Source organism: Schistocerca serialis, chromosome 3 (assembly GCF_023864345.2).
Source record: "Schistocerca serialis cubense isolate TAMUIC-IGC-003099 chromosome 3, iqSchSeri2.2, whole genome shotgun sequence".
NCBI classification, from domain to species: Eukaryota; Metazoa; Arthropoda; class Insecta; order Orthoptera; family Acrididae; genus Schistocerca; species Schistocerca serialis.
Window position 1 is genome coordinate 861,495,557 of NC_064640.1, and position 17,014 is coordinate 861,512,570.

The 17,014-nt window shown below is 42.3% G+C and overlaps 1 protein-coding gene across 1 annotated transcript in view; it reads right to left on the reverse strand.

The window, feature by feature from the left end:
• Positions 1 to 17,014, reverse strand: part of LOC126471274 (RNA-binding protein Ro60-like) — a 116,196-nt gene that overhangs the window by 57,019 nt on the left and 42,163 nt on the right. Inside the window, exons 5-6 of the mRNA XM_050099392.1 lie at positions 8,394 to 8,484; positions 7,940 to 8,092 (exon numbers count right to left, since the gene is read on the reverse strand). Coding sequence (XP_049955349.1) covers positions 7,940 to 8,092; positions 8,394 to 8,484 — 244 coding nt within the window. The remainder of the gene's footprint in view (positions 1 to 7,939; positions 8,093 to 8,393; positions 8,485 to 17,014) is intronic.

Genomic DNA, 17,014 nt, shown 5'->3' on the forward strand with positions numbered 1-17,014 from the left:
CTTCTGTTATTTATAATTGGCAGATTATGGTGTGCCCAACTATTTAGTTGATTTGCGAAAATTTACAGATTGCTATAACTCTCCACTATCGAAAGCTTTTGTATGCTCAATGAAGAAGACAGTCTTTCATGCATCCACATTCACACTCGCATATACAGAGCACCCCATACTCGACTGCATATTCCTCTTTACAGTAATTCAGTTACTGCTTTGCAATCTGATCAGTTAGCCTCCGAAACACACATAGAAATAAATAAACTGGTAACAGTAAACTTGTTTCATTCAATATCAATAACAGTAATGGTAAAAAAGGCTAACTAAACACTTAAAGGAACATAGCTGATGCCAAGTGTATTTTATTGCTAAGAAATAAACTGATTCACTTTTAGTGAGGCTCTACATACAATTATGTTCTCTTTTAGGGACATAACTTTTGTAATAAACCACATAAAAAGCCTTTAGGAAAAAATTCCTTTTGTTAATTTTTGTCAGTCCGATTTAACGTACTGTTGAGGCATTTGTAGGTACTGTCTCATGATCCTGCACTTCTGAATACATGCTGATCCAGATAGTATATCACTCTTATGCATAAACGAAATCAGTTTTGATAGTTAATATTCTCTAAAACATTAAACGTAATACTGCAATACCAAATAGATGATAGCAATTAACAGTGTCCTCCTGTAAATATGAATGATTTTAGACATTTTCAATGGCTCAAGGAAAGATCTGCTTGCAGTGAAGAGTTTTGCAATTGCAGTAATATTTTGTTACATTCTATTCTAAGCACAATTCTTCAAAATTATCACATCAATGTCATCAACACATGCTGAATGACCAAGCGAAGTGGTGCAGTGGTTAGCACACTGGACTCGCATTTGGGAGGATCACGATTCAATCCCACATCAGGCCATCCTGATTTAGGTTTTCTGTAATTTCCTTAAACTGCTTCAGGCAAATGTCAGGATGGTTCCTTTGAAAGGGCATGGCAGACTTCCTTTCCCATCCCTCCCTAATCTGATGAGACCTATGACCTCACAGTTTGGTCTCCTTCCCCCCAAATAAACCAATCAACAAACTATGATGAATGAATTGTTTTTCAGTTCACATAGTACATGAAAGATCACCTCTGGTGGCAGTGTTAGTTTAAACATTGATCTGGGACATGATTTTGTTTCATATTGCCTATGAACACGTTTCACTTATATTCTTAGGTAGTTTTCTCAATGGCAGAAAAGTAATTATAAAATATTTGTTATATCAACAGTTTTGCTTTTTTATAAGCTAACAAATAGCTCATCTGACAAAATAAAAACGATGTATGAAATCACTGTTTTGCTTTCTTTTATCAAGTCTTATAATATGATTGTGAGCTGTGGTGCATGCAATGTGACAAAGCAGTTTGGGTTGCTAGCTGTCGTGCTTCAGGCCGTCAGACCAAGAGTGCTACGAGGGCTTTCCACAAAGTACATTACGTTTTCGTTTGTGTCCGTTAGGCGCAGGGCTAGCGCGGCCATCTTGGTGTCATGGCATTCCACCTCTCAGTCGGCATCCTGCCGTGCTAGTGAGAGGTTCATGCTGTACTCCGTTGAGTTACTGTGACAGTTTGAAATGTCAGCGTTAATTGAAAATGTCGCGAAGTGTGAAGTGCATGCTGTAATAAGGTTTCTGACTGCAAAAAACTGTACACCGATAGAAATCTATTGGCAGCTTTGTGAAGTGTATGGGGACAACATAATCACTGAAGGTGGAATGCGTCAATGGGTCATAAAATTTAAAAATGGTCGAAATAATGTTCACGACGAAGAGCGACGTGGAAGACCCAGCATAGTGACTGCTGAACTTGTCGAAAAAGTCGATGCCGCGGTCCGTGAAAACCGTAATTTCACAATAACAGAACTCTCTATGAGTTTTCCACAAATTTCACGAAGTTTGATGCACGAAATCATTACCGAAAAGCTTGGTTACCACAAGTTTTGTGCAAGATGGATACCAAAAATCTTGACAGAGATTCACAAAAATCAGTGAATGGCTGCAGCGTTAACGTTTTTGGACACTTACGAGAAAGATGGCGACTCATTACTCGATCGCATCGTTACTGGTGACGAAACGTGGGTTAAGCATGTGAACTGCGAGACAAAATTGCAGTCAATGCAGTGGGGGCGCACAAATTCCCCCCAAAAACCCAAGAAATGCATGCAGACAATGTCGGCAAGGAAGGTGATGGTGACTGTCTTTTGGGACAGAAAAGGTGTGATTTTTGTGGATTTCCTCGAAAGAGGCACTACACTAAACTTTCAAAGGTATTCCCAAACTCTGCACAACCTCAGAAGAGCAATACAAAACAAGCACAGGGGAAAGTTGGGCTCAAAGATCTTGCCGATTCACGACAACGCCCGGGCCCGTACGGCAAATACCACTCGTGAAGTTCTCGAATCTTTTAAGTGGGAGTTGTTTCCTCATCCGCCGTACAGTCCCGACCTGGCACCGAGCGACTTCCACTTATTCCCAGCAATGAAGAAGTGGTCAGCTATGCAGCGTTTTGATGACGATGCACAGCTCCAAGAAGAGGTAACCACGTTGTTGAAGGCGCAGGCAGCCGAATTTTACGACGAAGGAATTTCCAAGCTCGTACATCGCTACGATAAGTGCCTTAATTTAAATGGCAACTATGTAGAAAAATAGTATTTAAGTGTGGCTTTCACCTGTATATAATAAAAAAATTTCCAATATTTTGTTTATTTTTAATTCCAAAACGTAATGTACTTTGTGGATAGCCCTCGTATAACACGAAGCACCAGCCAGTGAGATACAGCCCAGGATCTTTGTATGGATTTTTTACAGTTTGGGGAAAGTGGGACTATCAGAACAGTTACTAAAGCATTAGTTTGGGCTGTATCATATCCTTCATCATTTGTTAAACGTAACATACAACATACAAAGTCAAGGATTATGACACTGCGTTCAAGACAAAAGCACAGAGACATCATCCTTGTCCTCCATATGAAGCCCTACTACAGTCCTGAGGCGCAGATCAATGATGCGGCTTCTCATTCAAGGAAACTGAAGACTCAGTTGACAACTGTAAAGCTTTAATGGGAGAGGTTACCTCCATTGCTTATGATAGTGAAGAGGATGTGACAACACAACCAGAATATGAGGCTGTGTCAGTGTCGCCATAAAGAGGAACACTGACAGGATTTACATCCAGGGTGCTGTAATCAGCTCCAATGAGAACTTCTGAAATAATGGAATACTGTTTCTCCAGGAGCAAAAGCATTGCTGTGAGCTGTGGTGCATGCAGTGTGGCATAGTGGTTAGCATTGCTGGCAGGTGAGCGTTGGGTCACCAGTTCAAATCCGACCACCAGTAATTATTCTTTTATTTATTGTTTTGCATTTCTGGAAGGTTCTCAAAATGTCTTATGTTTGTATATTCTGGGATATTCAATGTTTCTATAAATAGCAACACTCTCATTCCAGGAGATCAGGTTCTCGCATTGGTGTTCATAATAAACATGTTTTCCAGAGCTAAATGTTGTAATTCATTGACAACCTAGATTTTGGATTTGAACTTGAATGTTGTTATAACGTGACAAAATTATTTAATACAATAGTATGTTTTTGTGGTAAACCTGTAGCTCTTTTGATGTAACAGTCTATGTACATATTGTGCACATCACATACTTTATGGGAACTACTTATCCTTGTTGTGATCTAGTTAGTGTAACAAGCCGTCCTTTTACTACTTACAGTTTTCTGTGGAAATCTAAAGTTAAAGCACTGACAAAATGCTCAATGCCCAATCCTGTATTTAATAAATGTTTAGCAGTTTCTCTTTGGAGAGTAGGCTATTAAAAAATTAATATTTATGTCACAGTAGAATTTATGGGTGAGTTTTTTATGTGTGTTTTAGTTCATCAATATTTCTACTGCCAAGCACTTAAATGTGAATTGCAAAGTAATCATGTAGATGTAGATTTGTAGTGTTTGTGCAACGTTGCCTCTCCTACAAGCCACCCTGTACTCCAAGTCAAGGGAGACCCGTCTTGGCCAAAAAGCTTTATTTTTTCACATCTCCAACAGTTTTACTGCTCTTTGATGATTAAGGAGAGTTGCTTGCTTACAAACTGGTAACAAAACCAAATTTAGATGGCTACAGGACAGACATTTGTTGAATTCTAACAAAAACCAATATGAAAACAAGTTTCTCGGCAATATTTGGGTGGTTTTAAAACCCACCAGGGTAGTCAAGAGCGCTAATGCGCTGCTTCCTGGACTCAGGTAGGCGCGCCGGCCCCGGATCGAATCCCCCTGGCGGATTAATGACGATAGCTGGTATGCTGGCCATCCTGGATGTGGTTTTTAGGCGGTTTTCCACATCCTGCTTGATGAATACCGAGATGATCCCTAGGTTCCGCCCCAGTTACATGGTTTGCAGACGTTTGAAAATGTTCGCACTATTACATGGCTTACACTAGACGCAGACAGTTGGGGTTCACTAATTCCGTCCCGGGGCATTCGGGGTGGTGGCAGGAAGGGTATCTGGCCACCCTCTGTAACTAACACTGCCACATCAATAGTAACATGGCCGACCCCACGTTGAAGCGAGACTAAGGCCTTGAGAAAGACATTTGGATGGTTTTTAACAAAATTCAGCAACTCTGTATACTAATTTATTGTTAGTTTTATGATGTGAAAATAATAGCTAGAAAATACTATGCAAGTCTTCTGGATCAAAGTGATAAAAAATGTTTGAGAAGAGGCCAAAAAGAGTCCTGACTTTCGAAACTCTGCTGAGGCAGCAACCAGGTTACTTCACTGTCATCCCAGTGTTGTTAGGTTTCTTAACAACTCATTCCCCCATTCCTACTCTGTGAGGAAGATGATACTGTTGTTTGTTAGGTAACACTTAACTGCATGGTTGGCTAGAGAGTGCGTTGAAATGAGAAGTCAACTTCTCACCAATTTAGCATTACAGGTGAGCTACTTAAGTCATTCATTCTGACAGAGTAAACAAAATAAACTTAAGTGTGACAATTTTCAAAGTATACTATTACCAACTGCATGTCTGCCGCTGGTAGCTGAGTGGTCAGTGCGATGGAATGTCATACATAACGGCCTGGGTTTGATTCCTTGCTGGGTCAGAGATTTTCTCCGTTCAGGGACTGGGTATTGTGTTGTCCTTATCATCATCATTTCATCCCCATTGGCATGCAAGTCACCGAAGTGGCGTCAACTCAAAAGACTTGCACCAGGCGAACAATCTACCTGATGGGGAGCCACACAGCATTTCCATTTTACCAACTGCATGAAGCTCTCAAATATGCTCTGCAGCAACTGGTACACAATATTTAAAATTTTACAAAACTGGAAATAACTTTCTAACTGCCTGTACATCAAAAGCTGCTGACTTGAACATAATATTTTTTCACCTTAAATAGAACACTATGTTAGTACATTTAAGGATAATTTAGATCAGGTATGGCTTATTGGCACAATTCTCTAGGTCTTCCTAATATTAACTTCTTACTTACACAGTTACTGAAGAAAAATACTTATGCTAATTTTTTAAATGCAGTTATATGTGCAAACAAATCACACTGTTTATTATACATGCAGTAACTGTTAATGTTTATTTAATTTAAAATTAACTCTTCAGTAATCTCCGTTGTATTCCTAATAAGACAGTTATATTTACAACAAACATACTGTACCAGGGGTAATAGGAAAGTCTTCTAAAGTACTCCAATTAGACATTTTAATTCTCCCTTCTCTGTATCTTGGAGCTGTTCATAGACAAATTGTAGCCAAGAAATTGAGCTGCCCTTATCAGTTTTGACAGACATTCATGCATCAAAAGATCTAGCGAAAAAACAAACCCGATAAGCAGTTTTGGCACAGATTCTTTCTCAACAGCTAACAGTGATCTAAGAAAATTTCTATAGTGTTGTGAGAAGATTATACATATTTTTCTATTATAAATGAGCTATTCAGAGCGGTAGCATTAGCCTCACCCAACTCAGGTGAACCTTCATTGAGCATACCAGAGTACTGCTGCTGATTGTGGGGATTTGAAAAGAAAGATCAGTGTATGTCCTCTCATCAGATAAGGTAGTCCTTAGGCATATTTGCACACCATTCTGCAAGACAATACTGTTCCCCCCCACCCCCCCTTTTAAGAATATAACTCTTCTTGACAGAGGAATGAACAGCGTAATGTTTCTTGTGGTGCAAAGGCACGCTCAAAAGATTTTAAAATCGAACATTTCAAGAAGAATGGCACTGTTATACGTGTTAAACCGGGAACATTCTAACCAAGCAGCAACAAAAATGTGATGGTTTCAACATGAGGTGGCATCTCTCGCAGGTAGTAATTACAAGTGTGTCAGGCAGAAAACGGTGAATTTTTTTCCCACTGGAAGGGAGACTTTGGCGATGTTAATATTGGTTCTACTTCATTTTGGCTGTCTGATGCAGCAAAAAAGTTATGAATATTTTTCAATAAAAACAGCCTCAGTTGCAAATTTATTTTTATTAATAACAATGATGCATTTTGCTCGCAAAGCATCATCAGATTATATAAAAATGTAGTAGGATATGATTCATCTGCCAACTGCTGCTGAAGAGTATTAAACAAGAATAAGGTATGTCTGGATATATTATCTGGTCATCAAATATCTTATCAAATATATGAAGGACCTTACAAGCACTAAAGCAGGCTCAGCACAGTGCACACAGCACAGAGCCACATGTACAACATGTGGATGTAGAACAGTAAATGATCTGCTAAGCAGGTCCGCCCAGCACAGGAACAGAACTGACTATAGTCATTTTATGCTCTGACTAGAGTTCATAGACAAACTGCAGCCAAGAGATTGAGTTGCTCTTACCAGTTTTGACAGTCATTCATTCACCAAAAGATCTAGAAAAAGAACAAACCTGATAAGCAGTTTTGGTACAGATTCTTTCTCAACGGCTAACAGTGATCTAAGAAAATTTCTAAAATGTAGTCATTTTATGCTCTGACTAGAGTCAGTTCTGTTCTTGTGCTGGGTGGATCTGCTTAGCTGATCATTTTCTGCTCTACATTCACATGCTGTAAGTGTGACTCTGTGCTGTGTACACCATGCTGGGCCTGTTTCAGTGTATGTAATGTCCTTCAGGAATCTGATACGACATTTGACAACCGGATGTCATATTCAGATGCTTCTTATTCTTGTTTAATGCCCTTCATTGGCAATTGACAGATGAAGCTTATCCTACTGCATGTTTACATAATCTGAGTGTCCTTTTCAAAGGAATCGTCCTGATATTTGTCTCAATCGATTTTGGGAAACCACAGCAAACCTATATCAGGATGGTTGCACAAGCATATGGTGGCAAATACTACTGAATGAGTGTCCAAATCCTTTAGCACTAAATCAATTAGTTCAATCTAAGATTCATATTAGCACATTGGCCAAATGTTCCATTGGACTATTTGGTTATAAGAGGCTTCTGGAACACTCTCCTTATAGTGCTAATCTTGTCCCATTTAACTTGTTTCTACCTGCAACAACTTCACAAAAGAATAGCCATTTTATTCTACTGAGGCACTTGTGCAGACACATTATGATGAGCAATTTCAAAATGTTATATGATGTGATGGAAAATAAATATGGCTCTCCTGCAACACTTCTGTAGTGTCCTCTGTACTCTGATGACAATGATGGCAAAAGTTACCTTAGTTCAAGTCTTTTTCAACCTTCAGCTATCTTACTTTTCAGTGTGGCTTTATTAGCATTTCCACATAGCAACATGCTGGTTCTCAAAATCAGGTGCTTTGAATCTACCTTAATTTAAGTGACTTTCATATATAAAAAAACAGCAGAGTCTACAAAACAGGCATTGTTTCAAAAAGTTATCTAACTACACTCATCACAGAAAGTGTAACTTACCTGGATTTTTAGAACATGTATGAGCCAATTTCAGAATATCCTTGTGTGTCCAGCTATGCATTCCTACAAAACGAGTAACATTTTCAGCCATTTTCTGTGGTTCTTGATGTAAATACCAGTTATTAACTGCACGGCGTAGCCCTCTTCCCCAGCCTTAAAAGAAAGTGGAAAATAAGCCTAAGAATGCAAGCGCCTTTCAGACAGTCAAAAAAGATCTGTGTATGACAACAAGCACATACGAGGTGCTAGATTTTTAAATATAATAAACAATTTGTATCAACTAAGAACATACAGTTATACAGACAATACAGAAATTCTTTCTTTGGAACATGTTAAAAACAGATGACTGCTTGTGTCAGTGATGATAGGAAGTTCTGTGGCATAATACTGAATAACTCTAAATGCCAAACCCAGAACTGTGTAAAAACACGCTTAGACTCCACACATAACTCACAGGTCTCTCTCACTGTAACTATTTCCATTTCTATTTTCTCTGGATTTTTATGAAGTATCATGTATATCATATAGGCCATGCATCCTTCTTGCTAGGTCAAATTGGCCAATAAAACTCCCATACCACAATTTCAATAATAGCACAACCATAAAAGTGGTAATAATTTCCACATTAGAACTGAAATAACAGAAACCAAAGTTGCATTTTCGTAACAGTGTACTGGACAGAAACTAACAAGAACACCTCAGGTACTTTCACAGTTATGCTCCTCCACATTCCTCGAGGGAGGGAGGGAGGGAGAGTGATTACCTTTACTTCTTCTATCATTTCAAAGGGGCAAATATATTCTGATGCTGAGTACTACCAAAAACAACTCAAAAGCTGTATATTGGCTATAGTTTTTGCCACAGAGAACTAATAACAAAAAGAGATGTTAGTCACTCAGTGCATCAGTCCTTGTCCACCACTTTTTGCTGAGTAGTACAACCAATCTCATTGACACACAACTTATGAAATTATCAGTCTACATGGAGTGCTGATCGATTACTAACCTAAATCATGCTATGCATACGTAGACACACATTACTTTCTCAGTTTAGTCCATGACAAATAATTTACTTGTATCAACAAAAAGCAATCCCCATTGGCTCAAATCTCAGTTGACAGTTTCCCTCTGCCACACGTTACCTTTTCCCTTCTGTTCACACCACTCATTCCCGATCCAGATCGTGTACTGACTTCTCCAAACACTTTCCTCCTCCTAAATTCTCTCTCTCTCTCTCTCTCTCTCTCTCTCTCTCTCTCTCTCTCTCTCAATCCCAACCCCCCCCCCCCCCCCCCCGCTCCTCATCACCATCTTGCTATCCTTTCCTCCCACCCTTTCCCCTCCCAACCTCTTATATATTCTACCCCTTGAACTACTTTCTTCTTCTTCTTATGCAGATGCTGAGTCATGTGTGTAAAGACCTGCCTGACTCTACCCCACTACCCCTCCTTGCTTTATTGCTTTGTGCGTCCTCCTCTAGCCCCTCCCCACCTCACTCTGCCCAAGCAACTTCTATTAATATTCAAGTCAGTCTTACTGTAGCCACAGGCATGTGAATTTTTGTGATTGTGTGTTTACTTCCACTAGAGAAAGAACAAAAGCTCGAAAACTAGTATAAATAGTTTTTTGCTGACTGTTTCAATGCCACACACATTAGTCAGCTATACGTAAGTGGTTGTGTTTCCTTTATTATTCCATTCAGCAGTTTCTATTGCCATTTAACAAAAAGTAGAATAAATACACTGCAAAACAAAAATATAAGGCACCACAAAGGAATTATATGAATGGGATGGAAATGTGTTGACGTGATGTAAATGTTTTGTTTCGGTCTGTTTTAGGATGCAAAAACAACTACAGTCATATGCACCCATGTTAGAACAGTAGAACATAAAGAAACAGGAGTTAAAAGTGACTACACTTTAAGCCCATTCGACAGAAGGAAAGACAGCTAGAAACAGGGACTTGAAGAAAGGTCCATGAACTATGCCATAGACAAAGGGAGCTCCTGAACTAAAGGTTAAATGTCCTTCACCATATTGCTATGACAGATAAAAAGTAGAATGCGGTCGACAGTCGATGTGTCGTTCACTAAAACAGCTGATAACTCAGACAGCAAACATAAATGAGAATGTAAGTGGTTAAAAAAAAGGCATTCTGGCAGGAAATGGTGACCATCAAAGTTTCAGAACAATGAGCACAAAGTGGTGGGGTAGCACCACCTAACAAATGGCAATGGTTAAAAAAGACAGTGCCCAATATGCAACTTAGCTAAAATGATGGCCAAGATGAGGTCGTACAAGCTGCTGGGAAGAGCTTAATTCACAGAAGCTTGTTCCCATGAAGGAAGGACAAGTGGTGATGGCAAAGTGACACCACTTGCCGACACATGGCAACACAGAGATCATCGGAGGGAATGGAAGAACTAGCTGGCTGAGGTACGAGGACTGCAGCCTTGGCAGCAACATCAGCGGCCTCACTTCCCATCAGACTGATGTGACCAGGAACCCACATGAACATCACAGTGGCTCCAGCAAGAGTGAGCAAGTGACAGCTTTCCTGGATGTGTTGCACTATGGGATGGATGGAGTACAGCACACAGAGGCTCTGAAGAGCACAGACAGTCAGAGCAGATGACGCAATTGAAAAGCTTGTGTCTCTGGATGTACTGTGTGGTCTGATACAGGACAAAGAGATCTGCTGTAAATACTGAGTAGTGTTCTGGAAGCCAATACCAAAAATCGTCGGTGCCAATAACGATGGCACACCCGACACCACGATCGGTCCAAGAGCATCAGTGTATGCAAAGATACTATCATGAAGTTCCGTGTGAAGGTCATGAAACTTGGATCGATACAGTGAGGCTGGAGTAGTGTCCTTAGGAAGCAAATGAAGGCCAAGGTGAACACAGGCCGCCGCACGAAACCAAGGTGATGAAGGGTTCACACCCAACAGGAAAGCGGCAGGTAGCATGAAGTTAAGCTGATGGAGCAAGAACTGAAAGCGAACTCCAGGAGGTAAGAGAGAAGAGCGACGCGCCCTATACTGCTGATCAAAAGAGTCATCGAAGAAGGAGGCATAGGATGGGTGGCCAGGCATGGCAGACAAACAGCATGCATATCTGCTGAGAAAAAAGTCATGGCAGTATGACAGAGGCAGTTCAGCAGCTTCTACATACAGACTCTTAACCAGGCTAGTGTAAAAGGTGCCAGTGGCCAAACTGATGACACAACGGTGGATAGTGTAAGAGGGATGGACATGCACATGCATAAACCAAACACTCATAGTCTAGTTTCAACAGGTAACACACTGGTAAAAATAGAGGACAGTTGTCCAATCCGCTCCCCAGGAAGTACCGATGAGGACACGTAGGACATTGAGGTACCGTGTACAGCAGGCGGCCAGGTAAGATTTGGGAGGACCAATCGAGCACGAGCCCCAGGAATTTCACAATTTCAACAAAGAGAATAGCAAAAGGCCCTAGATGTAAAGATAGTGGAAGAAACCAATTGTGCTGCCAGAAATTCATACAAACGGTCTCATCAGAAAAGCAAAAGCCATTGTTGATGCTCCACGAGTGAAGACGCTCGAGACATTGCTGAAGATGCCGCTCAAGGAGACAAGTCTGTGGAGAACTGCAATAGATTGCAAAATTGTCAATGAAAAGGTAGCCAGAGATGCCTGGCAGGAAACAGGCCGTAATAAGGTTAATGGCAAAAGCAAAGAGGATGACACTCAGGACGGAATCCTGAGGGACACCATTTTCCTGGATAAAGGTGTTTGACTAGGCAGAATCCACATTTACCTTGAAAAATCAGTCTTTTAAAAATTCCTGAAGGAAATGGGGCATATGGCCACAGAACTCCCACATGTAGAGAGTACAGAGAATACCAGTCCTCCAGCAGGTGTCTTGGGCTTTCTCCTAGTAGAAAAACACAGTCACAGTCTGGTATTTCCACAGAAAATCATTCATGACATGGGTTGACAAAGTTACAAGATGGCCAACTGCAGAATGGTGCACTTGAAATCCACACTGTGCGGTGGTCAGCAAATTGTGAGACTCAAACCACCATACCCAGCCAAGCATGAATCATATGTTCCATCACCTTGCAAACACAGTGTTGAGAAAATGGAGCAATAATTGGAAGGAAGGTGTTTGCCCTTACCAGGCTTAGGTATGGGTACGACATGGGCTTCATGCCAGCGTGTCCTCTGCCCAGATGTGATTGTACGTATGGAGGAGAAAGTGCTTGCCCACAAGAGAAAGGTTCTGCAACATCTGAATGTGAACATCGTCTGGCCCTGGTGCCGAGGATTGGGATGAAGTGAGAGCATGATCTAGCTCCCTCATAATAAAGGCGGCATTGTAGCCCTCATGATTCCGAGAAGAGTAGGGTATTGTCCGAGCTGCCTCCACTTGTTTCCGATGGAGGGAGGCAGCGTAATAGTGGGTGGAGCTTGAAATCTCCACAATAAAGCAGTCCAAGGTGTTGGAAACAGCAATAGGGTAAACTATAACATCACCTACTATGGTCAGGCCAGAAATTGGGGAATGGACCTTAGTCCCAGAGAGCCATCGGAGGTTGGCCCACACGATGGAAGAGGAAGTGGAAGCGGAACTGTTAAAAGAACTAGCAAAGGAAATCCAGCTAGCTTTTTTGCTATTACAAAGTATGCAACAGCACTGTACAAGTAACTGTTTACAATAAATACAGTTTGCCATCACAGGATGATGGTTAAAAATGCGGAGAGCGTGTCTCTGTGCAAATTGCATCGCGGCACGCCTCAGTCCACCAAGGGAACGGGACATGGCGTGGTAAAGAGGAAGTGCAAGGAATGGAACGTTCTGCAGCAGTAATGATAACGTTTATAAGATATTATACCTGGTCATCACAACTGTTCATCGAAGGTCACCAGGGGGGAGTAAAGCCTCTAGTCAGCCTTACAAAGCTGCCATTTCGGTGTGCACTTAGATGGGGTAGGAGTCAGCAAACTGATAGCACACGGAAATGGTTGCTCGAGTATGTGTCAGAGAGAAAGGGCCACTTCAGACAATGGGCAAGCTGGGCAGTGCAGAAGGAGAGGTCCTAATGGGAATAGGTGTGTGTGTGTGTGTGTGTGTGTGTGTGTGTGTGTGTGTGTGTGTGGATTCTGAAAAGAATATGGGTGCTCCCGTGTTAAGGCAGATGAGGTTAAGTTGATCGAGAAGGTCAGCCAGGAGGGTCCCTCTCAGACAGTCTTTTTGGAAATTCTCAAAGGGGATGGTGTGCATTAAAGTCACCAAGCAGCAGAAAGGGGCAAAGGAGATGCCCAGTAAGCTTGATGAAGTCTGCCCTGGTGACACCAAATGATGGAGGGATGTAAATAGTACAACAGGAAAAGGTCAAGTAAAGTAGGAAAATGTGGACTGCGACAGCTTGCAGCCAGGTGTTCAGTGAGATGGTTTGACCATGAATGTCGTCCCAGATGAGCAGCCTGACTCCCGCAGGAGATGGAATGCCATCCTCAGGGGAAGGTCAAGGTGGACCAGGAAGAAATGCGAGAGCTCAGGGCAGTTGTGAGGATGTAATTTTGTTTCCTGGAGCCAGAGAACAAGTGTACGCTGTGATTCCTGGAGCAGCCGTAAGCCCTCTTTGTGGGATCAAAGACCATGAACATTTCATTGGAGAAGAGTCATGATGAGGAAAGGGGAGGAGGGAAAAAATGAAGAGGTATCACCTTGGCAGCTGCCGAGTGCCACCCTTCAAAGACTCACCGCTAAAGGGCACGGAGGCTGGAGGATCCTGCTCCATGAGATCTACAGAGGTGTTGGCATTCTCCTTCTGTGAGTGTGTGGAGTCCAGGGCAGAAGAACAGTTAGTGGGGCACACTGGTCAGCTGGGCGAGGGTATTACATGGCGACACCATCGAAGTGGCTCTCCAAGTTGGCAAATCAGAAGACCATTTGCCTTTGTCCGATTTTGTGGAGCCTCTCTGGTTGGCAGAGGAAGACTCAGATGTTTGTTGCCTGGAGGGAGTATTCCTTCTGTTTTTTCTGGCCTGCCGGTTGTATAGCATGTGACTTCGGCCCATGATGTGAAAGTCTGGTGGCTGGCTGCATAGCTGGAGGAGGAGACGGGGATGCTACTGTGACACTGGCGATTTTACAACCACGGTGCTGAATTTGATGAAGTATGTCTGTGTGGTCATGTCCTTCATGGAGCAAGATGTAGCAAGAACAGTACTGTAAGTGCCGGATGGTAGAACGCAGGGTTTCTGACTAGCCAACAACTTGTAAGCGACCAGGTAAAGTACTATTTGCTTCACCCAGATCTCCTGGATGGCCCACTCATCGAGATACATGGGACAATCTCGGGAGGAGGCAGCATGTTCGCCATTGCAATTGGTACAGTGAGGAGAAGGAGGTGGACAATCACCCGCATGAGCATCCCTACCACAGGTTACAGATTTGGCCAGGTGTCGACAGGACATTCGAGTGTGGTTGTAACAATGACACTGTAGCGCATCGGGTTCACAATGTACAGTTGGACTGTGATAACTTCGTAGCCTAATTTGATCTTTGACGGAAGCATGACTCTATCTAAAGCCAGAAAAAGAGTGAATGTGGGCACTAAGGATGCATCTACCTTTTTCATCACCTGATGGACTGCAATGACACCCTGATCAGAGAGATACATTTGGATTTCCACCTCTGTCAGATCATCGAGCAGCCTAGTGTGAATAACATTACGGGAAGAATTCAGTGCTCAATGGGACTTGACACAAACAGGATTGCTGTGGAGGAGCGAAACTGCAAGCAGTTGTGCTTGAGAATCACAAGTTGTTTCCAAGAGCAGAGTGCCATTGCATGATTGAGAGCAGGATTTCACAGGGCCAGCAACTGTATCAACACCTTTCTGAATAATAAATGGATTTACTGTAGCAAAGGACTGCGTTTACATTTAGTACACGTTAACTGTGAAGATGATGATTGGCTCATTGCAAGAAAATGCCCATTACTGCCAGCGTCTCCGATGGCTCGCTCCTTCCAACTGGGGGCCCACCCTCAGAGGGGGTGCACCTGCCTTGGGCGATTGTTCACACCTGAGGTCACACCTCACGAACACCTGACAGAGGGACCAAGTGGCAATTTGGGACAGTAGCAGCTCATGCGATCACCCCTCCCTGGGCCTGGCCTGTACCAGGGGGTACGTGCAATCCCACCTGTCAACCCATGGCTGGGTCACCAATTAAGTGTCAGACGTGTGGGCCAGCCTTCAGAAGCACAGAGGGAAGAAGAAGAAAAAGAGGAACTCCAACACTGAAGTGGAGGAGGGATAGGAGAAGGGGAACAAAGAAACTAAAAACTGAAGAAACTATTCAGATACTGGCAACTAAAAATACACAACACATTTCCAATAAGATCCCAGACATGTTCTCCAAGGGAGGGGAAAAAGAATAGCAAGAGGATCCACTTGCAGCATGGAAGGGAAAAGATGCTGCAAAGGATGCACCATGATAGCCAAGAGCAAACCTGCCAAAGAGTGGCGAGCCACATGGGGGTTGATGAATATGTGCAGGCAAACAAGTGATTACAATTTTAGAAAAATTGGATGATTTATTCAAGCGAAAGAGCTTCACAAATTGGGCAAGTCAATAACGCGTTGGTCCATCTCTGCCCCTTATGCAAGCAGTTATGCAGCTTGACACTGATCAATAGAATCTTTGCTGATCATGGGTGCCCAATTCGAAGTGGGAATCATCACTAAAGGCAATTCTGCTCCAGTCAATGATATTCTAGGCTAAAGACGTGTCTGGCGATGCCCCAGACAGCAGTGGGATATCATCTTGACTGTTGCCCTCCATATGGCCTGACAACCAGGTGTGATGGTCTGAGGTGTCATTTCATTTCATAGCAGGACCCCTTTGGTTATCATCCTCTGGCGTCCTTACAGCATCATGGTTTGTTGACGATATTCTATGCCCCATTTTGTAGCTCTTCACGGCTAGCCATACTGGACATACATTTAACCCTTTTGTGGGCTGTGGGGGATATACTAAATGTATTTCTTTACAGCATTTAAGGGAATATGTGTTACCACTTCTGTATGCTCCTGGTATCTAGTGGCAGTCCGCTGCACCAGCTGTAGTGCTGTTTATTGTGCAATATAGCCTTCAGGACTGTACGAAGTATATATCCCATCAGATGGTGATTTAATGGTTACTGGGAAGTAGGGTTACCACCAAAGTAGTTTATGGAAGGGGCTTGGGAAGTATACTTACCACAAAATTAATGTGCCATTTGTGATTCTTGCAAAGCATACAACTTAGGGGTATCCCAAAGCTCTTGGGAATACATCTTACCTCCTCTGCCTATGCCTGACATCTTGTGGTAGTACACTGCACCAGGTGTATGAAAGCTGTTACAACAATCAGTTTCTATTTATCATGGGATCACTACTGTTGTCAGAACACATTGCTTCCCTTCTGCAATATACAATACTGTGACCTATGTCAGCTCATACCTTTATTGCATGATAAAATGTCAAGGATTGTTTTCAGACTGTGCTACGTAAACTTTAATATCAGTAACAAGTACTTTTTTAAATAAAGTAAATTTTTTAACGTGTAATGGCTGCACACAACAGCTCACAATAGGGAAGGGGTAAATCCATTTACTACCATAGTTTTAATACCTCACAAAGGTGCCGTGGTGATATGCGTACCACCAAAAAATAAATATAGTCAGTTGATCAAAATTCCAACAGGACAGCAAAAAAATTATCTTCGCTCAGTTGCTACAAAAAATGCACTTGCGAAAGGGTTAAGCACAATAGAGCTTGCCTGCTCATGGTGAGAGTTTCTAGTGCTTGTTTTCATCCTTGCCAAACCATACACTGACCAGCAAGTCCACCAGATGTCTCCACCACTGACAACATTTGGAACATTATCAGCGGGGTCCTCCAACCAGCTCGGGATTTTGATGATATAACGTGCCAATTGGACAGAATTTGGTACGATATCCCTCAGGAGGGTATCCAACAACTCTATCAATCAACGCCAAGCCGAATAACTGTTTGCATAATGGCCAGAGGTGGAC